Source organism: Rhipicephalus microplus, chromosome 4, assembly GCF_043290135.1.
Source record: "Rhipicephalus microplus isolate Deutch F79 chromosome 4, USDA_Rmic, whole genome shotgun sequence".
NCBI classification, from domain to species: Eukaryota; Metazoa; Arthropoda; class Arachnida; order Ixodida; family Ixodidae; genus Rhipicephalus; species Rhipicephalus microplus.
In genome coordinates, this window is record NC_134703.1 from 221721966 (window position 1) to 221745925 (window position 23960).

Below are 23960 nucleotides of genomic sequence, written 5' to 3' on the forward strand. Positions count from 1 at the left end.
AATGATGAATAATGCCTTCTGAAAGCTTTTTTTATCACCAATTCATGTTATATCAATGGCAAGGAAGGTTTTTGTTCTACTGAAACGCCATGCATAGTAGCATTGATTAGAAAAATTTTCCGTCTTCAAATATGGAAAACCAAAGAATATTAGGCCGTTATTATTACAGTTTTTGATAAGTACAAGGGTTGAAGTAAGCACGCATCGTGCTTGTTGTTGTCCTCATGCTCATGTCTTCAAAATTAGCAAAATTATACTTGTAATTATTTGGTATTTATTTAGTTGTTTACAACGCACTGCGCAGTCCCAGCGAGAGCTGCAAGAGCGGCCTTTCTAGAGCGTTTACACACACTCTTGGGCGACCATACTATAGAGCTGTGCCCGACGACTATCTTTGGCTGTGATCTCATAACAACTTTAAGGTGGTTAAAGGAGGGGAGTCAGTTAAAAACAAGGAAGAACATACTTGAGTGCGTAAGTCGATTGGAATTTTGACGATTGTGGTTACTGCCTGGCTGAAATTTTAGTTATCACGAAAGGATGTGACGTAAGCGGTAAGGGAGGTGTCTACATGGTAGCAATAATCAGGAAAACTTTCTTCTTTAATTTAATGGTAAACATACCTAATGGCGATGATCAATGGCTCGGGGCTTATACTGCGAGAATAAAAGAAGTGTGTCATGAAGATGTTACGGTAGCATATTTCAGGAAACTCGGGCAACAATTTCGACCCGCTGTTGCGGGCGGAAAGGCAATCCGGCTGACTTCTATGCTGTTATTCGGCAACGTGCATGTTACGAAGAATAAAAGGGGAAAAGTTATTGGTTTACGTGCTCAATAACTCACATTGAAGTAGTGCATTCAAGCTGTTGCCGTATTAAGAGCAGTAAAAAAATTGCGACATAAATATTGCGACATGTTCAGCGTGACCCTATGTCTTCACCACGAGAGTTTTAGCTCAGTTGATGCTTTGAAAGATTTCTGCACCTGACGCACGGGCTGCATCTCACCTGGTTTTCAGTAAAACTTGCGTTGTGTCTAGTTGGTACATAGCAAAATGAGAAAAGAACTTTTTTGGATCAAACAATATGAAAAAAAAAGAAAAAAAAGAAGGTGAAGAAAGGAACAGATTGATGCCGGACTTAAAAATGCTTGATTCTTTTTCCGTATTGTTTGCGCCAAAAAAGTTATCTCCTTATTTTGCTAAGTAGACACAAGGCAAGTTTTACTGAAGTTCCTCTCTAGCTCTCTGGTACAGTGGGCCTTTCTCTTCCGCAGTTGCATTGCCCAATTCCTGCAGAGGAAGACTGTATGGCTTTTCCCAAAGGATTGATTCTTGCAGGAGTGAGCGCTTTCTTTGGTCTCTCGGGGGTCAAACGACTGTTTAAGCTTCTACGTTAGAGATATCGCAACAAGTTCATTTCTTCTGGGACAGGTTGTAAAACACGTGCCCCTTCAGTGTTCTCTACTGACTGGCTTTTAAAAACTACCAATCTCTTAGTCGACATGTGGTGCAGCTCATTGCAGATAGGCGGAAATTAATTTTAAATGTTTTATGGAAAGCAGCAAGAAAGGACAGTCCCACTTAAAATTAACATCAAGGTAATAGGTAATGTTATCCTGTCTGAACATGTTTCCCGATTGTTGTCGAAAGGGCCCAAGTTTTGCATGCCTTCCAGTATTTGCGCACATGCATTGCTGGCGTTCAATAGAAGTGTGGTCTCAAAAGCACAGCAAGAGAGAGAGAGAGAAGTAACTTTATTGGCACCCATCAAATGGATGATGGGGTAGAGGAGTCAGCCTACACCCACTTTCATCTTCCCTAATCGTCGACCGGGATCTCTTGGTAAGTGGCGGCGGTCAGGACGAGACCGATGACTTGCCGTTGAGCATTTTCCTCTTCATTGAGTAAAATGACTCCCAATATTCTCTGCATCTATCTGGCTCATCAAAGTTAGGACAGCTCCAAATCATGTGGACTAAGTCCACTCTACCATCGCAATGCCTAGACCCGAGGGCTATACATCGAGGGAGGCCACTTTCTTAACAATTATGGGTTCGGAGATAAACTTTTTGTAACTTTCTCCACATAACCTCCTTGCTTTTTGAAAGGTTTTTACGCGCGCTCGGGTAAGCCTTACGCCCCAGCTTATAATAGTTAAGAATTTTGTTATAAGTGCTCAGTTCATCAGTGGTCTGTAGGGGTTTCTCGCTTGGATATGTTGTCGAGACAGCGCTGTAAACCCGGAAAGTCAGACCTCGGGCCAGCGCATGCGCATTCTTGTTCCCTCGCAAACCCTGATAACCCGGTGTCCAGTTTAGCGAAATTTGCTCCGCCGGGGGGCTGTCCGACGACTAATATGTGTACAGCTGCGGCGGAGATCCAGCCCGCATCAAAATTTTTGGTTACAAATTTTGAATCACTAACAATAACTCTCACATTATTGAGTCAAAGCCAGCGCAATGACGACTTCTTCCGCCTCCGTCGCTCTTAAATGTCTGACGCTGCAGCAAGGAGCAGGGCCTCCGTTTTCGCGTGCAATTACGGCTGCGTATACTTTGCCTTGCTTGTATTCGGCCGCGTCCGTGTAAATCCCATCCTGCCTGCCTTCCAGGCTTTTCTGCAACGCCTCAGCTCTGTCCTTTCGCCTGTTCTCGTGATGAACCGGGTGCATATTTCTGGGCAACGGGAGCATTCTTAGCTGGTCCCTGACTCGCGTTGGGACTTTGCGTGTCTGCTTGGAACACGCCTGGGGGTCGAACCCCAGCCGCTCCAGGATCCTTCTATCAGTCTCAGTGCGCAGCAGTCTCTGATATTTCGATACTGTCGCCGCTTCAATCAGCTCGTCTAAAGTGTTTGACACCCCTAAACTTAAGATTTTGTTCGTTTATGTGTTTGATGGAAGTGCGAGAGCCGTCTTGACCCCCTTCCTTATAATGATTTCGACCGTGTCTTTCTCTGCTATTGTGAATTTCAGGTAGGGGGCTACATAAACAATCCTGCTAACTACAAAATATTGCACTAACCTTAGGAGTTCGCTTCCTTCGTACCCGCATGTTTGTTATTCGCTTGAGTAATCGGCAGGTATGGTTGGTACTCGCTCCCAGTCACTGGGTGGTCTCGGTGTTTTTGCCGTTCGCTTGAATCCGCAAACCCAAGACCCTGATACTGTCGACAGTGCGAATAATGTTAGCGTTTACTCTCAGCTCGAGGCCGTGCACCGCGTCTTGTCCCCTTCCCCGTCGCCATGCCTGCGATGTTAGGAAAAGGACCTCCCACTTTTCCGCCGAGCACCTGAGGCCACTCGGCTCCAGATATTCTTCGATAGCTTGAATTGCTCTCTGCAGCGTCTCCTCGATGTGCCCGTCACTACCTGTGCTCATTCATAGCGTCAGATCGTCCGCGTAAAGCGTATGGTTCAGTCCTTCTATGCCTGCCAGCTTCCTGAGGAGACCCATCGTTGCAATAGTAAATAAGGTTGGCGACAGAACTGACCCCAGCGGCGTACCCTTGCTTCCCAGTTTAATACTTTCCAATGACTGCCCCCAAGCTGTTTGTTGCCGTTCTGTTCGTAAGAAAACTCTTCACATAATTCTAAGTATTCACTGAGACCTTCATTGAGAGCTCCCAGACTCTCTAATGTGGCCGAATTCTTCACATTATCGAATGCTTTCAAAACATCTATCCTTACTACAACCCTGGTGTATACTGTTTTTTTTTTGTCTATCACCTATTCTTTGAGCTGAAGCATGACGTCGCATGCCGATATATGAGACCTAAAGCCAATCATGGTGTCGGGGTACAGTCCCTGATCTTCTGGAATCTATTCAGCTTGCTCTGAATAACATGTTTCATTATTTGCCCACGCACGAAGTAAGTGAGATGGGCCTGAGATGTTCAAAGCTAGATTTCTTTCCAGGCTTTGGAATGAAAACGAGGTTGGCATGCTTCCACGCTGGCAGAAGCTGCCCTCTGTCCCAACAGCCCTGCATATACGCTGTCAGATTTCTGACAAACGCATCGTCCAAATTTTTGGGCATCTCATTGTTGATCCTATCCGGCCCTGCAGCCGCCTTCGTTCTCAAGCGGTTTATTTCGGCCCTGACCTCACATACGTGATCGGCCTGTCAAGATCTGGGTTCTCTAAACCCGAATACTCAGGCGGGGTCTCAGACACCGTACAGCTGAGATACCTATCTCAAACATCGGCGATGAGCTCATCGATCGTTCCTTGGTATTTGCAAACGAGCTTATGTAGCTGCTCCTTTGTTCTAGCTTGGATTTGTTCGGATGTAGCAACTGTCACAGCAAATGCCAGGTCCTTCCACTACCTATTTGGCGGACCATTTGGTCCCAAATGCTGTTCCTGTTCGGCTTGGTGAGGGTTAAAGCATATTCTTCTATTTTCTTAATCAACGAAATTTCTTGCGGATATTTCTATTGCCTCTTTTTTGCGCGAGCCTCAAATCGAGCTCTTGCTTTTTGCGCCTCAGGTTTATTATGTGTCTAACAACCCGTTCCTGGTTCTCATCGAGCTCGATTTCTTCCGCTGCATCGTGGACCGTTTGAATAACTTCCTTGCTCAATTTGTCTATGTCTTCAATGCCATCATGGTTGCACCGACTATTCCCGAAAGCATGCCAATTCACAGTTTCTAGCTTCTTCATGCTAGCTGCTGAAGTACCGTCTTTTGTGAATATCTCAATTATTCTGCGTTCACTACCCAGATCTTTACCCTTCTTACACCATGTGGCCGAGAGCCTGTCTTTAATCAGAGTGAGGTCCAGCCTACTGTCTTGCAAGACATTGTTACCCTGTCTAGTTGGCCTCAATAGATCCGTCAAAAAGGTCAGACCTTTCTGCTGTATGCAATTCTATGATTCCCTCCCTTTAACCTGCGCAAACCTGTATCCCTACGCGGGGCGATGAGCGTTGAAGTCACCTACTACGAGGAGTGGGCTGTCCTTCACGATCATCCTGACTTTGGTGAACAGAATCGTCAAAACCAAATTTACGCCTTTTCCTAGGGGAGCTGTACACGTTTGATACATAAAGATTGTTATCCTTTCGCTTACGAGGGTTTAGCTCGATCAGTACATGATCCATCTGCATTAACCCTGTCTCGTGCTGCAACGCTGCGACGTTGCATTTCACCTGAGTGACAGCCTAGGTATTTTCCCATCGTCCCGCATACAATAGATTTATAGCTAGCGAGCTTCGCGTTCTTTCCACATTGCTGTAATGCTATGACTTCTGGCTTATCCCCATTGGTCAGGAACGACTGAAGAACGGCTTTATTTGTGTGAGAAACCTCTACAGTTTCACTGCCAGATAGTTTTACGGTACTGAGCCATCTTTCCACTTCCGGACTTTCTGGCATTGGCATTGCTATTGCCCGTCTCTGTTCACGGGCTCAGCCCTCATTTGCCCATTCATCTGCTAAATCATACCATGAAGCAGCTTCATGCCTGGTTCCATTTTATGGAAACGTTGCTCTTAGTTGCTTACTGTTTCCACATAATTCACCCGCTTCTTTTTAGGAGGAGGATCTGCCCGTGGTGTTTCCGACACCGATTGTGTACTGCTTTCGCGCACTTCTGCATTCTCTCATCTATGTGCTTATTTAGCACATTTATATGTTTTCGCAGCTCTCTGTTTTGCTCCTGCACGTCATTGCATTGCATCTGCATGGTTCTTATCTGTTCCTGCATGAGCCTGTTCTGTTCCTTGAGAGTCTTTGCTATTGCGAAATCCTGAAAGCCCTTGTCAACCCAACCCACCTGAGAGTTCGGTGGTGCGCGTCTGGGAGTTCTTGGACTGTTGCTCAGAGTGAGAAGCCTCTTCTCAAGTCGACGGTGTAAGCCTGGGGAACGATGCCGAGCAGTCCCTCGGCATGCTCTTGGATCTGTCGCGAGCACCGTCATGACAGTTGCTTCGCATCTGTTGTTGTTGCTGCAACGCTGTTTTCGACGCTTTCTCATCTTCTGCTTCCGCTGCAAGCTTTGCCTCCCACTGTCGTTTCTTGACAACACACACACACACAGATATACACACACACACACACATATATATATATATATATATATATATATATATATATATATATATATATATATATATATATATATATATATATATATATATATATATATGTATATATATATATATATATATATATATATATATATATATATATATATATATATATATATATATATATATATATATATATATATATATGTCTTGCGAAACACCATCGTACACTTCTTATGTCCAGTCAAATGTTCTTTGTCACATAAACGACACTGCGACACACACTGACGGTCCTCCGGTGGTGATGACATACCACACCCTCGGCACTTGGTTTCTGGACTGTTGCAAACGTGCGATCTGTGGCCCAGTTCGCTGAACCAACAGCACACTTCGTAGTGTTTGTTGAACAGGAAACACTTCATGATCATGCCGAAACACACGAGCGTACGCGGCACCTCTGCTTCCGCAAAGGTGATGACGACTGAGGTAGATCGGCCTATTCTTTTGATCCCGAGAATCTCTGGGTTCTGTTCATGACTGGCAAAACCCTCCATTATCGTCTCGTCGGTCATGCGTATGTCCATTCCATGCACAACCATTTTTCCACAGTTTCCCACTACGTGTTAAACCAACATGTTACACCAACATGTTACTAAGTACCGCTGGAGGGCACTTAGTTAGTCCCGTGGGGTTATGCACCACAAGGATAGGATTAAGAGGACTCGTGTATGTCGGCAGCTTTATTGTGCTTCCTGAATGCTCTCGTGAACTGGTTATAGGCGTTGACTTCTTGCAAAAAACAGTGCAGTCAACGACTTGCAAGAATCCCAGGTATCGTTTTCTACGGAGAATGCCGTCGCCATCTGTCATGCGGAGAAACCATCGTTCTACCTCTCCACATTGTGCACGAAGATGTAAACGTGCCGCAACGTTCCAGTGTGACCGTTCTCGTGAGGAGTAAAGTTCTCAGTGATTGGGATGGATTGGCGGATGGAAACATCGGACTGCTACAAGAAAAAGGATCATGCGTGGCAAAAGGCCTGGTGAGCCTTCGTGAAGAATGTGCGTATGTCCTAATAACTAACGTTGGAAATGAACCGCAGCATGTCGCGAAGGATACATCCGTAGCATCGCTGCATGAGTACGTGCAAGTCTCAGATGTTTGCACTCTTGATAAAGCTTCAGAGACATTAGATAATGTACTGCAATCAGTAGACATTGAAAGAGAGCTCTCGTCATCTCAGAAACAACAGATTGCTGACCTCGTCAGAGAGTTTCCCGAGTGCTTCTCCACCTCGCCGAAAGTCGGACGTACTCTCGTCGCAAAGCACCGCATCGTGGTCGAAGAGCACGTGAGACCTGTGCATCAGCGCCCATACCGAGTAGCGCCAAAAGAAAAGGAAGCCATCAAGAACCAAGTGCAGGAAATGCTCAACGATGACATAATTCAGCCATCCAACAGTCCGTGGCCATCACCGGTGAGATAGCCAAAAAGAAGGACAATACTCTGCGATTTTGCGTTGACTACAAAAAGCTGAACCAAGTTACAAAGCGTGATATTTACCCACTTCCGCGGATCAATGATGCCTTAGATAAGTTACGCAATGCTTACTTCTTTTCATCATTGGACTTAAAAAGTGGATATTGGTAGGTCAAGGTGGACGAACGAGATCGCGAGAAGACGGCGTTTGTGACCCCAGACGGACTGTACCAGTTCAATGTGCTCTCTTTCGGTTTGTGCTCTGCTACCGCTACCTTCCAGAGGGTGATGGACACTGTGCTTTCCGGACTCAAGTGGCAATCGTGTGTCGTCTACCTCGATGTAGTGATCTTTTCTCTACCTTCAAGCAGCACATCTACCGAATGAGAGCGGTACTGAATGCCATACGCGTGGCAGCACTGACCATCAAACCAGAAAAGTACCACTTTGGATTTCGTCAGCTTCGGTTCCTCAGGCACATAGTGCGGAAGGCGTCCGCCCCGTCCCGGAAAAGACTGCAGCAGTTGAAAATTTTCCGAAACCGCAAAAAAAAGGCCATCAGACAAATCCTGGGACTATGTGCCTACTACAGACGCTTTGTTGAAAACTTTGCTAAGGTCTCTTAGCCTTTGACACGGTTAATTAAAGAAAGTGTACCATTCTTTTGGCGGGAAGAACAAGAAGCCGCTTTCTCAGAGTTGCGACACCGTTTACAGTCTCCTCCAATAAATGCCCATTTTGATGAAGAGGCTGATACAGACATACGTACCGACACGAGTACCAGTGGTCTCAGCGCCATCCTCGTTCAGTGGCAGAATGGAGAAGAAGAAGTCATCGCTTACGTGAGCCGCACTTTATAGAATGCTGAGTCCAATTACTCAGCGACTGAGAAAGAGTGTCCCGCAGTTATACGGGCCATCAGCAAGTTTCTCCCATACCTCTACGGGACACCGTTTCGAACAATCAGTGATCATCATTCAGTGTGTCGGCTGTCGAATATCAGGGACCTTTCAGCAAGACTTGCTAGATGGAGCCTGCGTCGGCAGCAACATGACATCGCTGTGTTCTACAAGTCCGGCCTCAAGCACAATGACGCGGATTGCCTGTCTCGCACACCTGTGGAGTCTCCGTAATCTGACCAAGAACAAGACATCCCATTTCTTGGAGTTCTGAATGTGTCGGAGATGGCTCGTCTTCAGTGAATGGACCCGGAACTTCGCCCGCTTATCCAATACTTGGAGGGTCAAGAGGTTAAGGTACCACGAGTTTTCGTCCATGGATTGACATCCTATGTTTTCCGGAACGACGTCGTATACAAGCGCAACTACGGAAACAGCGGTGAGACGTTTCTGCTTCTTGCACCATCATCACTTGCGAGAAATCTTAGAAGCGTAATGACGACCCATCGGCTGCCTATATGCGCAGTAGTAGCACTTTGGCCACAATCCGCCGGAAGCAATATTAGCCGAAATTAAGGGATTCGGTGCACCATTGTATCAAGTCGTGCCGGGATCACCAAAGACGCAAAATACCACCATCAAAGTCAGCCGGTCTGTTACACCCGATAGAGCCACCAAAAGGGCCATTTTAACAAGTAGCAATGGATTTGCTTGGTCCATTTCCTCTCTCTTCATCGGGGAAGCGCTGGATTGTTGTAGCGACTGACTATATGACTCGATATGCGGAGACATCACCTCTCGCAAAAGGAACGGCGAATGAAGTAGCCTAGTTTTTCGTCACTCATATTGTACTACGACATGGCGCACCGCAGGTTGCCATAACAGACAAAGGAGCAATATTCACTGCCCGTTTTATGCAGTCTGTTATGAAGCACACCAACCATAGAAATACTACAGCATACCATCCGCCAACAAACGAAATAATTGCAAGACTCAACAGAACTCTCGCTGACCTGATCTCGATGTATGTGGACGTTGAGCGCCAGACGTGGGACAGTATTTTGCCTTATGCTACATTTGCGTACAATACCGCAGTACAAGAAACGACACACTTCACCCCATTTCAACTTGTTTATGGTCGGACGGTCACAACTACCTTAGACGTGATGTTACCTGTCAACGATTCGAATGAGAGTGACCCGGACATCAGCAGCTACATAAAAAGGCAGAAGAGGCATGGCAATCGGCAAGACATCGTATCATTTTACAACAAGGCTCCAACGCAAGTCGCTATAATCTGAAGCGGAGAGACGTAAAGTACAACCCCGAAGACAAAGTGTGGGCGTAAACGCCTGTACGCGCACTTGGCCGATCTGAAAAACTGATGCGGCGTTATTCCGGCTTTTACAAAGTATTTCGCCGGTTAGGCACGCTAAGCTACGAAGTAATTTCTCAAGGTCAAGTGTGCTCAACCCGACGCAGGAATCGCCCAGAATTCGTACATGTAGTACAAATGAAACTGTACTATATTCAAAAGGCACTGAATAAGACAACTGCTAAATGTGCTCAAGCGTCAGATCAATACTCCTTTACGAAACTGTTCAGCATCAGCGTACGCATCGGGACGATGCGTTTCGGGAGGGGGACTGATGCCGCATATTGTTAGGCACCTACCAAGCTCCAGCGCCGCTTTATGCTCTTATGAATTCTGCCACACCAATTGACAAGCCAAACGCGCCAAGCTAAACGCGCCATGCAACACTGGCGGCACGTGTCACCACACCACGCGCTGGAAAAAAAAAAGGCTGGCGGTTTATCGAAGAAGCGTCAAGCAGCGAGATGCATAAAGAAGACGTTGACGAGGTTTTAGGGGCGAAGCTCTTTATAGCGGCACCTAGGGTGCCTGAATGGTTTCCCTCGCCCGCCGCTCCTTGCAGGGTGGGGACATTGTTTGACGGGGTGCTCGCCGCCGCGACCGGTTTTTCCTGACGGCCGCCGCCATTGCAGATCTCACTTCGCATAGCGACGGGAGCAAAGAAGGAGCTGTGGCCGCTCTGTCATATACTTTTTTAGGGAAATGACTGGGTGCTGCGTGCCCATGTGCACGAACAACTCCAGAAATGGTTGGAAACTCTACCATTTTCCGACAGAGCCCAAAAGAAGGCTGCTATGGATGGTGAAGATTAAGCGAGACAAGTGGCAGCCTACGAAGTCCTCGTGTGTATGCAGTGTGAGTATCCCGACATGTGTTCTTTTCTCGTCGAGAACTTTGAAACTTGTTTTTTTAAATGTGTATACGTGTCTGTGGGTCACTTTGTCGGTGCTGTAAACGCTTCACGTCTAAGTTGCAGTTTTTCTCTCTTTTTTTGCGATCTCTAAAAGTGCAGCTATGGAAACGTGTGGCGCAGCCGCAGTATTTGAAGTTTGTACCAGTTTTTAGTCACTATATGTATAAACAAAATAGGCTGCTTGTTATTAAATTGCGTATTTACAGAAAAGTGTTTTTCATTCGTTTATTGCAAATCACGAAATTCAATAAAAGTTGTGTGGTATACTGTGTCTTTCTAGTAATTCTGTCTAGGCTAAGCTAAGCTAAAATTCATGGTTCATAACGGACTTACAGGCACATTTTGAAGCAAGCCATTTCGAGCAGCACCGAGCTGACCAGTGGATAAAACTGAAGCCGAACGCTGTGCCAACGGTGTTCCCTTTCAGGGGTAAGTTACTGTTTCACTGTGCGTCAAAGATTCTGTATGAACCTAACAGGTGGCAACAGTACAAGGCTAAAATGATTTAGTTTCAAAAATTAGGATGATCCGTGGAATTCCTCGTTTGAGGATATTAAGAAAGTCGGGGTACGTGCCTGCGACCTGAGAAAAGGCATATGTCTGCAACCTATAATACTGCTAAAATCCAGTACAGGCCTGTGATTAGAGCTGGCTACCTTGTAATACTTGCAGCTTGTGACTGTCCTTTTTTGCACTGCAGGCTTGCCTCCACAAAGGAAGGCGCCAAAGGACAGGGCAGGACCTGCTGTGTTGCCTGATGCATGCCAAGAAACACGCGGTGACAACTCTACGGCCATTAATTGTACGCCACTCACAAGTGCACAGGCGAATTTAAATTCACGCACAGACAGTCTTGGCGCACAGCAACCGCAAAGCTGCAATTCTCAGACGCCTGATTCAGTACCGCACATTATGGAAAGGGAAGAAGTTGTGATCTCGGCCGATGCACCTGACGGGGCACGTGAAAACAAGCAGTTAAATAAGCAGCTCTCCGATATGGGCAGAAAATACACTCAGCTACATCAAGTCCATCGGAAAGCCACCTCAACCATTCAAGCACTAAAAAAACAGGTGAAAAAATTGGAAACCAAAATGGAATTATTCGGACAGCGTTTGAAATTCCTCAATGATGACCAGCTGCAGGCTCTTGGGCGCCAGAGTAATAAGGGAAGCACTTGGTCTGCAGAAACAATCAAGCAGGCGCTTCAGATTAAGTTTTCCTGTGGAAAAACTGGTTACCAGACACTAAGAAATCTGGGCTACCCCTTGCCATCCGGAAAAACCCTTGCACGTCGCCTTCAGGGCCTCAAGTTTCTTCCCGGAATTTTGACGGAAGTCATCGATGTTCTCAAAATCAAAGCAGAGAACATGCAAGACATTGAAAAAGACTGTGCTTTGTTCTTGGATGAAATGGAGATTGCTCGCGGGTACGAGCTCGATCGCGCTGAGGATGTGGTGTTGGGGGGGCAAACTATGCCAGAAAATCCAGACGAACCTGCACATCACGCACTAGTGTTCATGGTAGGAGGCCTGAATACGAGATGGAAGCAAGTGATTGCCTACCACTTCACCGGAAGTCATGTAGAGGGTAGTATCCTCAAGGACTACGTCATGAAGATAGTGCAGCTCTGCGCGGAAATCTCTTTAAGAATCCGTGTCGTCACTTGCGACATGGGGGCTTCTAATCGGGCTATGTGGCGCGAGCTCGGATTCTCCAGCCACAGGAATTCCATTACTGTATGTTCAGTGCCTCACCCCTGTCTGGAAGACAAAGAATTGTTTTTCACAGCAGATGCTGCACACGTGCTGAAGAATGTCAAGTCACAGTTGCTTTCATCGGAAGTATTCTTTCTGAGTGATGCAACAGTATGCCAGCACAATCTGCCATCAAAAGAAGTGAACGTGGACCATGTGCGCAGTGTAATTAAGTATGATGCTGAACGAGAGCTGAAAGTCGCCCCGAGGCTCTCAGAGTTACACATTTCGCGAGGCCATTTCACAAAAATGAAAGTGGGAGTTGCTGTCCGCTTCTTCAGGGAAGCTCCTGCAGCGATTCGGTACCTAATTAAAGAGGACGCGATAGAGCCGGAGGCAGAGACAACAGCTTGGTTTCTAGAATTAGTATTCAACTGGTACACGCTAATGTCTTCCCGCCACCCATCAGTTGCTCTCAGCCTTCGAGACATGCGGAGGTACCACGAATCAATTGAGCTACTGAACTCGGCCCTCGAAGTTTTTCAAGGAATGAAGATGGGAAGCAAGGCACAGTGGAAGCCTTCGCAAGCAGGTTTACTAATAACAACAAAAGTCGTTCTTCGTCTCCAAGACATTCTCTTGCGCAGTGAAGGATACGAATTCTTCCTCACGAGCAGAATCTTGCAAGACTGCCTCGAAAATTTGTTTTCGGTGGTGCGCATCAGGAAGCCTGTTCCTAACGCATATGACTTAAAGTGTGCCCTGAAGCTTGTGTGCGTGAGTCAGTTCCTTCATGCACCCGGAACGTCAAGCTACGAAGTCGACGATGCTAAGTACCTCGCCGACATGCTTGCAAAAGGCAAACAAGAGCACGGGGAGGTGGAAGCTGATGTCATTGATGACTCGGAAATTTTGTTCATTGAAGAACTTCAAGAAAACGAATGCAACATCCTTTTCTACATCGGCGGCTTCCTTTTAAAAGGTATGCTGAGTGTTGTAGCGGGATGCGGGCATTGTAATTCTGCCTTGTTAGGCTCAACTGAAAGCGAGCACGCAACTCTGACTATTCTGAAGGAGTACAGGAGTGAAGGTGGCAACCTCACATATCCCAGCAAGGATGTTTTGCTGACACTCAAGTCGTGTGAAGAGCATTTCAGGGGCATCATAAGTTGGAGTGAGGGCTTGCTGCGCTTAAGGTCCCCGTTGAAGGCCGTGACCGATTATTTGAACGAGATGGTGCGCCCTTGCGTAAAGACTTGCTCCGAGCACAGTGACGCCGTAGCAAAACTCCTTATTGCGAATTATGCAAGACTGAGGCTTCGCGTGCATTTGCGCCACGTTAGTTCAAACGGCGTCAATGAACACGGAAGCAAGACGTGCGCTGGGGTAAGCCTTCCGTGACCAGCCGAACTGGACCAGTCACTTATAAATTTTATTATTTTTTCTTTCAGAACACTTATTGTTTGATTAAAATATTTTGAGTTCATTGTGAACTGGCTAACCTCCCTGTCCTTTCTTCATCCTCCTCCTTAAGTTCATAGACATTTTTCTTATTTGTTATACAATATCACATTCTTAGATAAAAACAGCGTTGTGATCTTTAAGCTGACTAAGGTTGTGATCTTTGGAGAATGTTTATGGTAAGTTAATATTATTGCGGTCGAAGCAATACCGACACAGCGTCACAGAGGCAGAATACGAGAGTGATACTTCTCGGATAATTAGATTGCTCGCTTACATATATCTATGGAAAGTAGAAAAACTGAACAGGTATAGGGCATCAAAATCGTTATTACTGCATTTCATCTTGTATTTTCCAATAACTTAGTAAGATTTTTTTCTCAGTGGTCACATAAAAACGAGAGATTCAATTGATGTTTACGCTGTTTCACTATCTCAACCAGCTATAACAGAAAAATAGCTGTGTAACAAATCTGAATCTCATTCCCGCAAGATTATTCAGAGCTGCGAGGGCACGCAAGGCGGGGGAAAAAGCAGGATGAAGTAAGTTCAACGCGTACAATGCGAGCACTACTGAGTGGCTGGCACGCTGCACAGCCACTGAGGAGTGCGGTGAGTTTAGGTAACAGGAAAAGGCGTGCGCTTCATGAATTAATGTAGATTTATCCTGCAAACAGTCTCCAATGACAGACGCACATATTCAGACTGCTTTTTTATAGCGCGAAATACCATTTCTCGCACTAAACTCTTCTCAAACTCTCCTCATACGCGCGCGCAGGCAGTGTGTTTCGTTGGGGTGAGATATGTAATGGCGGACGCTCTAGCAGACGACGCGGTTGTCCCCACCCTGTACGGAGCGGCGGGCGAGGGAAACCATTCAGGCACCCTAGCGGCACCCATTCGTCCCTCGTAGTCGTAGTAGTAGTAGTGTGTAACCAGTCTTACATTTTGACCTCCAAGGTGGTGCTGGTGGGAGATTTCTTCTGTGCGTTGTTGAACAATAAAAATTCGCAGCGTGCGCGTTATCTAAAAGCCGAATTCTCCTGTCTCTCATTCCTCCTTAGCAGCCACTGGCATGTACATTGAGCACTATCTGACAAGAAAGGGTTGCTACGTTGTACTCGCTGGGCGTAACCTCCTTGGTTTTAGAAAGGTTCAGCGAGCGTTGGGCCACAGTGTCATGAATACAGTGAACTAGTATATACCATGAACTCGAGGTGGTTAAAGGGGGGAAGTAAACACGAAGCGCAAGCGGTAAGAAAGTGTGCGTGTGCTTCCACACGTTCAGTCCTTGGAATGTCCGCTGGATGGCGGTGCATCTATATCAGGAATATATGATGAAAAGATGCGAGATGGTGGTACTTGGAGTGTTGAATACGTAGACGAACGGACACACAGACAGATGCGTGGACGGACGCACGGATGGCTGGACGGACGGATGGACGCATGGAGGGACGCAAGGGTGGATGCATGGACGTACGCACAGATGGACGTGCGGACGCACGAACAGACGCACGCATGAACAGGCAGATGGACGCACGGGCGGCCACACAGACGCACGCATAGATGGACGGAAGCAAGAATGAATGGACGGACGGATGCTTCGCCCCGCTCTCCATGATTCGCTCCGTGAATATGGTGTCATTATTTAAAAGCAAGCTCAGGACAGCCTTTGTGTATTTTTTCTGACGGGCACATGTTCGCAATAAACAAATAGCTGTTTTAGCTTCCGGAATTTCATTTGTACGTTAATATATATATATATATATATATATATATATATATATATATATATATATATATATATATATATATATATATATATATATATATATATATATATATATATATATATATATATATATTGTGAGGAACCGGTTTTTTCAGCCAGGCTCGAGGCAAATCCCGCTAGTGATGATAATTTCAGATGAAGAAGACGTACAGATGATGATGATATCAAAGAGAATAAAGAGTCATTCGCTTGTCGCGCTCACACTAATTCCCCCGCGTGGTGAAAGCGGCCGCCTGGTCGCTTGACAGTATTATAAAATGCGTCGCGCATAAGGCTTTAAACGAGATACGTGCACTATCTCTGTTCCTCGGCGACGAAGATCAGGACTAGCGCTAAGAGGAGAAACGCGGTAATTGACAGGAGATGTCTGTTCGACCACCGTGTACGGCCCAATGAAGCGACTGATGAATTTGCCGCATAACCCTGGGACGCGTAGCAGAGTCTGTAGAAGAACTTCGTCACCAGGGGAAAAACACACAACACAGCGACACGAGTCGTAGCGAGATTTTCGAGTGTCTTAGTGTTAACACGGGCCTGGTGATGGCAGTGTGCGAGACGAGATAAAGATTCTTCAGAGAAAGGAGCCGTCGAGGGTGCAGTGGCCGAAAGGAAAGAGACATTCATAGCGAAACTCGGCGAGCAACCATGGGCGATAAAAGATAGAGAAAAGCCGGCAGTGCGTTGAGCAGCCGTATTATAGGCGAATGTCACGAAGGGTAGAATTGCATCCCAGTTCGTGTGGTTGGGGTGAATGTACATGGTGATCATGTCCGATACGGTCCGATGAAACCATTCAGTCAATCCGTTGGTCTGCGGGGGGTAGCTAGAACTGGTCTTGTGAAGAGTGTTCGAGGCACGCAAAACTTGCTCGACAATGGAAGAGTGAAAGACTTTGCCACGATCACTCAGGAGAATGCGTGGAGCTCCATGACGCAAAAAGATCTGGCGAAGAAAGAAATCGCCGATCTCCGTGGCAGTCCCAGATGGTATAGAAGCTGTTTCTGCGTAGCGGGTAAGGTGGTCGACGGCCGTGACAATCCAGCGATTCCCATGGGATGATATAGGAAGAGGGCCATACAAGTCGATTCCAACGACTTCAAATGGCGAGAACAGACAAGGAAGAGGTTGCATTAAGCCAGCCGGAGCAGTTGTCGGTCGTTTTCGCCATTGGCAATGGACACAGGAGGCGACGTACTTAGCGACGGCTGAAGAGAGGCCAGGCCAAAAACAACGACTTCGTATTTTGTCGTAAGTCTTGTGATAGCCTAGATGAACAGCGGTTGGATCATCATGAAAGGCTTCCAGAACTTCACGTTGCAGAGAACGTGGGATGACGGGTACCCACTTGTTGCCATCGATGTGGTAAATGTAGCAACATAAAGCATCACCGACAACATTAAATTGTTTAGGTTGTCGACGGAGTCTGACGTTTGGAGGAGTAGTAGAGCCAGTCAAGCTGTCAACAATGGTGCGGCAGTATTGGTCGACACGTTGTTGTGAAACAAAGACGGATAGGGTGGTAGGTGATGAACTTAGCGCTGCGATTGGTGAGGTGCTGTCGTTTCGGAGTATCGATGGTGAGTGGCTTCCGCTAGGCAAAAGACAGCGTGATAGAGCATCAGCATCTTGATGCTTCTTCCCAGATCTGTAGGCGACATCGAAATCATACTCCTGCAAGCGAAGCGCCCAGCGATCGAGGCGACCCGATAAGTTTTCAGCGATGAAAGCCAGCATAGGCGTTATGGTTGGTCACGACGGTAAAATGACGACCGTGAAGATATGGTTGGAATCTTTGCACTGCCCAAACAACGGCAAGGCACTCCTGCTCGGTGATAGTGTAGTTTTTTTCTGGAGCGGTAAGAGCACGACTTGCGTAAGCAACGACGCGTTCGCGTGAGTTTTTGTCACGCCGCAAGAGTACCGCACCAAGACCATGACTACTTGCGTCGGTGTGAAGGATGGTGGGTGCGGTGGAATCGAAGTGGCACAGTACCGGATCCGAAGTGAGGGCTTGCTTCAGTGCCGTGAAAGCGCTTTCGCAGTCTTCAGACCAAATGAGGGGGACGTTCCTTGCGAGGAGTTGATGGAGCGGAGACGCAAGTTTCGCGAAGCCGCGTATGAAGCGCCGGAAGTAAGAAAATAACCCAAGAAAACTGCGCAGGTCCTTTTGACGTAGTGGACGAGGAAAATCGAGGACAGTGGCAAGCTTCTCGTGGTCGGGCCGATTTTTTTCTTTGCTGACAAAGTGGCCGAGAACCTTGATTGTCTTGCTAGCAAAGGTACATTTCTTGGTGTTAAGCTGTAGAGCGGCTTTTGCAAGGCATGTGAGGACTTTGTCAAGACGTTTTAGATGCTGAGAGAACGTGGATGAAAAAACGACTATGTCATCGAGATAGCACAGACATGTTTTCCATTTCAAACCACGCAATACGCCGTCTATCATGCGTTCAAAGGTGGCGGGCGCATTACAGAGTCCAAAAGGCATCACATTGAACTCGTACAACCCATCTGGCGTTGAAAAGGCGGTCTTCTCTTTATCAGACTCCGACATTGGTATCTGCCAGTAGCCTGACCTAAGGTCGAGACTAAGAAAATACTCTGCGCCCTGTAATGAATCCAGTGCATCGTGGATCTGAGCGAGGGGATAAACATCCTTGCGCGTTATTTTGTTTAGCGCACGGTAATCGACGCCGCAACGCACTGTCCCATTTTTTTTTTTTTTTGAACGAGAACAACTGGGGATGACCAGGGACTCGAGGAAGGACGTATGATGTTGCGTCGTAACATGTCTGAGACGTTTTCCTCGATGATCTTGCGTTCTGCCTGAGACACGCGATATGGACGCCGATGTACAATACGAGAGCCGTCAGTCTGGATGCTGTGAGTAGCGATGGTAGTCATGCTGAGGGCGGGCGAGTTCACGTCAAATAGAGAACGGTGTCTATCAGGGCGAACAAATTTTCAGTTTGACCAGGTGTTAAGTCATTGCTTATTGTTGCCTACACAGGTGTGACAGAGGCATTGAATGGCAGTGATTGTCACTTCGGAACATCGTTGTGGTTGTTGTTCGGAAGAGTAATAATTGCAACAGGCTCACTGTCGACCGCGCAAGATACTGTTGAGCCACAGGGGAGCAGTACACACTCGGGCGTTTGATTTATGGTGGTTAGGTACCTAGACTCATCGAAGAAGCGAATAAGCCCTGGTGTGAACACAATGCGCCGACGTAGGGTATGACCGTAAGGGAGAATTAGTACGTCACCATTCACAATGTCGGTGCAATTAAAACCTATAATTTCTTCGATGTATGGCCGAAGTACATAATCTGACTTGTTGACAAGGCGGATGCGTCCATCGTGTTCAAGCGGAGAAGAGTCAGTGGCATTTAGATGCAGGAGGCGCTGATGACATGATATGAAAGCGGACGCAGAAGACAAGAAATCCCACCCAAGAATGAAAGCGTGGGTGCACTCACGAATTACCACGAAAACAATGTGATGACGAATGCCTTTTATGCAGACACGAACGGTACACTGTGCAAGTGAACGCATGAGAGCGTTGGTCGCCGCACGTAGAGGTGGGCCCCCATAAGGTGTGGTGATTTTTCGAAGTCGGGAACAAAAATCAGCACGAATAATCGAAACGGCAGCGCCAGTGTCTACAAGAGCCTCAACGCGTACACCTTCTACAAACGCTACTATCAAATTCGATGGCTGCTCTGGAGGAATTGTTAGCTGTCCAAGAGATGCAGTTTCCCCTCCTAAAACTGCATTGGGGAGTTTTTCGCGTGGGCGTTTGTGGAATGGGAGGCGGGCCGCAGAGGTGACACTGAACGGCGACCTGGCGAAGGCGACCTGCGGCGAGACGTACGGGAATTCCCAGGCATGTCCGCATGGTAAGTAGGAGACGGTGAACGCTAATAGGACGATCGGGAGGGTGGTCGTAGATAGTTCATGGTCGGACGGAAGCTTCGATGTTCTTTGGGAGCGTAGCCACGTTGCTCGTCTTGTTGGCGCCTTCGACAAAACCGAGCGATATGTCCTCGATAGCCGCAGTAGTAACAGATTGGTCGAGGTGGGCGCTGAGGTGCGTAGTAAGGTGGCGCATGCACTGGCGGCGATAACGAAGCCACAGGCGTATGGTCTGCTGTTTTAGGCACAGAAACGGTGGGTGCGGCAGAGAGCGCGGCAACTTCGGCGTACGTGCGCGTCTGGCGCACGCAGAGACTGTTGTAACACGTCGGACGCGATGCGGAGGCGATCTCTTGTTTATTCAGGTCTCGCAAGCTATCTTTTCCAGAAGGGAAAGTAACTTCCGCAGCACAGGCAGAGCAGCGACCGTGCAGCTCTTCACGAACGATGTCGCGAATAAGCGCACGCAAGTCGAGGGGTGCAGGCAAACGAACGTCGGTGGCATCATAGCAAAGGCGAAGAGATTGAAGCTCGTCAAGTCGCTGACAGATGGTTATCACGTCCTGTGTGGTGCCAGAATTTTGCGTGGCGAGGGCGTTAAAGGCAACGGTGTTAATGCCTTTAATAATGTGGCGTATTTGGTCGTTCTGAGACATGCCGGTGTTAACGCACTTGCACAGCACAAGGACATTCTCAATATAAGAGGCGTAAGATTCACCCGGCAGCTGCGTGCATTCAGCGAGTTTCTTCTTTGCTGCCTCAGTGCGAACTGCAGGAACACCAGGGTACTGGGATCGTTAACCAGCACCTCCACCATTTGTGAGGAACCGTTTTTTTCAGCCAGGCTTGAGCTAAATCACGCTAGTGATCATATTTTCAGATGAAGAAGATGTACAGGTGATGATGATATTAAAGAGAATAAAGAGTCATTCGCTTGTCGCACTCACACGCTATATATATATATATATATATATATATATATATATATATATATATATATATATATATATATATATATATATATATATATATATATATATATATATATATATATATATATATATATATATATATATATATATATATATATATATATAAATTAATATATATATATATATATATATATATATATATATATTTATATATACACACTGAAGTAGTTTTTCCAATGGGTCAAACGTACTTGGGAAGAGAAGAAACACAACTTAGCGGTTGTCTTAATTTCATTACCAACGGTTTCGACCGTTGGACCGGTCATCTTCAGGGTTTGCGAATTTTTTTAGAAAACTTTTTGAGGGTTCGCAAACCCTGACGCAGACCAGTCCACCGGTCAAAACCGTTGGTAATAAAATTAAGACAACCGCTAAGTTTCGTCTCTTCCAATATATATATATATATATATATATATATATATATATATATATATATATATATATATATATATATATATGTGTGTGTGTGTGTGTGTGTGTGTGTGTGTGTGTGTGTGTGTGTGTGTGTGTGTGTGTGTGTGTGTGTGTGACTGAGTTATATGAGTCACCGGGAGACGGTGATTGATATTTTTGAAATATTTTTAGGCAACACGGACCAGGACTCACTTTCACGCATGAGCTGCCCCAGAAAAATGTTCTACAACCTCTTGACCTGGGTCTCGAAGTATGTGACTGGCATGTGTATCAGGCTTACAGTCCCCGCGTACAAAAAGAGCTGGCACATTATAAGTAAGCCCACTCGAAAGTTGTTAAAAGAGGAATAGTATCATTGTGTACAGATTTGGCTCGCAATAACTCGTGCGCACATACAATGCAGGAGAATTTCGAATATCAGGTACGCCTTATACTGACGGCAGGTTATCCTATGACGGTCCTCACGGCCGTAGCGGATCCCTGCTCCAGAAAAAAAAAACCAGCAAGAAGGTGACCGGTTCACGTGAACCGTTCAGGACTATTGTGATGCCTTATTTACGTGAGGTCACACATCACCACAACAAAGTTGCTAACAGACATGGTGTCCTCATGATGTTTTCGCGCCCATCAAGCTGTCGAAATAGTGCTCCCGCACTTACGGTAGTAGAGAACATGGGTGCGAAATAAAACACGGTGTCTGCTTCATTTCTTGCATCTCCTTTGTAGTGTATGCCATACCTCTGGTATTTGGTAGGTTCTGTATCGGGAAAAGGAGACGTGTATAAACGAGCATCTTAAGGAATATGGGCATAAATTAGCTCTACAACAAAGTAGACAAAGGGACACATCTCGTTGCTCATTCGAACTCCTGCATTTACTGTTCCGCGCGGTTTCATGATACGCTGATTCTAGGCCGGAGCAGAAATGAAGGGATCCTTTTAAGAAAATTGGAGCAGACTGTACCAGCGATACCTCCTTTCCTTTCCATGCCACGTTATATAAATATTTCGCTTGCGCATCTTGGTCAGGATATCATGATTTACATGTAGAATAGGACACTACGTGCGTACATTCAGGTGTTGTGGTGAGATGTATTATGGAATTTTATTTGTTAGTACGTATAGAATACGAAGCTGTGCGTGCATATGCAATGCGACGGTTTTTGGCATATATATGCCATGCTGTGAGCAAAATAAACCAGTTGTTCGTTTGGTCCCAATCTGTTTATTTCCTCAGCTCAATATCTCTTTTTTATATTTTTTTATTGTTTGCACTAAATAAATACTAGTTTTATTTTTCTTGGTTTGGCATCACCTCTGGGATCGGACCACCAAGGTCACGTGGTGACGTCAGCATGTGTCATCACAAGAGAGTGAATATCAGGCAAATGACTACTTTGTTTCTTGATTTCTTATCACGTCATTTTGGCAAGTGAGCATGAGTGGCCAGGAGAGAGCAGCAGCTGTGGGACCGGTGATGAATTTTTTTCTGCTTCATCGTGCAGATCTCACCTCTCTTCTACACGTGGCCGCGCGCTGCTTCTGTGGCGTCAACAAGTAGGCCTACGTCTACATTTCTCCTCATCGCTGTTCCCGCTGCTTAACCCAGTGCCGATGCTACAGCCCCTTGGATGACATCGTTCCACCTTTTGAACCAGCTGATTCCTTCGTCGACGTCATAACATGTTGCGGATCTAAACGCCCGGCCGGTACCAGCACCTTTCAGTGGCCAGGAAAAAGCAGCAGGGGTGAATTTTTTCTGCTTCATCGTGCAGGTGGGTAGCCGCCCGTCTTTGTACTCAAAGCGCTCGAGTAATGTATGCCTGCTGCTCTTCCCTTCAAGTGTTATACGTGACAATATTTCTGAGTTATTTTATGTTCTTAAGTTACTTTTGTCTGGAGATGTCGAATTGAACCCAGGACCGGGCGATAAGGTTCGAACAACAAATGGCTAGCCTTTCCGCTAAAGCTGACTTTCGTAAGGCGGAACTTTTTGCTGTACCTAATGAAGGATAAACCAATCAATCATAATTAGAATGAAAAGTAACCGATCTTTCTAGTATACTAGCCACAGATGAGTCGTTAGTAAAATTGCATAACACGGGTTAACATATTACTGATCTTCCGCAAGCAGTAAATACGGCCATAAGAAGCGAAACGGCTGCACTTCATTGTCGACTTGACGAGCTAGAAGATCGGACTCACCGGAGAATTCGATATATTTTGATACTGTCGACAGTACTTCTGAGAGCTGCGCACACAACGAGAATATGATTCGTGAACTATTATCACGACAACTTGACGTTAGATTATCCGACGAGGCAATACAACGTGCGCATAGGCTTGGTGCCTATGTTCCGAATAAGTGCGGGCCTCTTATCATAATATTTCACTCGTCTCAAGGGAAAGATGGCGTTTTTGCGTAGGAAGTTAGGTTGTTTCAGTTAGTGAAGACTTCTCGAGCGCAACGCGACGCTCCAGAAAAAAGCTGCATGAATTTGGTAAAACCACGGGACAGCCATATTCACTACGCATAAACATTGTATATTAACAAAACGGCATATTTATATTGGCATGTTACCGACCGCGTGTCTGAATTTGAGACTCGCCAGGAGCGCAACACGGGTAACACTGGCAATGCTTCCCCCATCTTTTTTTTTTTTTTCAAGCGCTGCCAATTCACGCACACCACCAAAATATCTAACACGAAGGCAATCATGCAGTGAGGTGTCTCTGCTACACTCTAAGCCTAAATTCGGCAAAGTTGGACTAACTGCAGTCGTTAAACCAACGGACGAACGCTTAGTCTAACGGGGACAAAATGCGTGACAGTGCGTGTCGTGCGCAAACGCCCTGCAATGAAGGAATGAAGGGACCAAGGGGTAGAGAAACTGCGCCGCCATCGCCTTCTGTCGATGCTGCACTGCAATGCTCGGTGTGGTCGGCCATCATTAAAACAAGCTATATAGACTATACGCTGCTGTGAAAGCGAAAT

General features: G+C 46.3%; 2 protein-coding genes across 2 annotated transcripts in view; one reads left to right on the forward strand and one right to left on the reverse strand.

The window, feature by feature from the left end:
- hh (hedgehog signaling protein) overlaps positions 1–23960 on the reverse strand; it is a 273984-nt gene that overhangs the window by 212808 nt on the left and 37216 nt on the right. The window lies entirely within an intron of this gene.
- On the forward strand, positions 10313–13889 carry LOC119176296 (uncharacterized). Its single transcript, XM_037427506.2, has 3 exons — positions 10313–10643; positions 11037–11130; positions 11402–13889. Exons 1-3 carry the CDS (start codon positions 10491–10493, stop codon positions 13795–13797), a joined length of 2643 nt encoding a protein of 880 aa, XP_037283403.2. The 5' UTR covers positions 10313–10490; the 3' UTR covers positions 13798–13889.

What these genes read in the sequence shown, in the direction of transcription:
- LOC119176296 (XM_037427506.2), top strand. Translation starts at nt 10,491, where the DNA reads ATGACTGGGTGCTGCGTGCCCATGTGCACGAACAACTCCAGAAATGGT. An exon ending in AGTCCTCGTGTGTATGCAGT is followed by an intron (nt 10,644 to 11,036) that starts GTGAGTATCCCG and finishes ACGGACTTACAG; the next exon opens with GCACATTTTGAAGCAAGCCA. An exon ending in AACGGTGTTCCCTTTCAGGG is followed by an intron (nt 11,131 to 11,401) that starts GTAAGTTACTGT and finishes TTTGCACTGCAG; the next exon opens with GCTTGCCTCCACAAAGGAAG.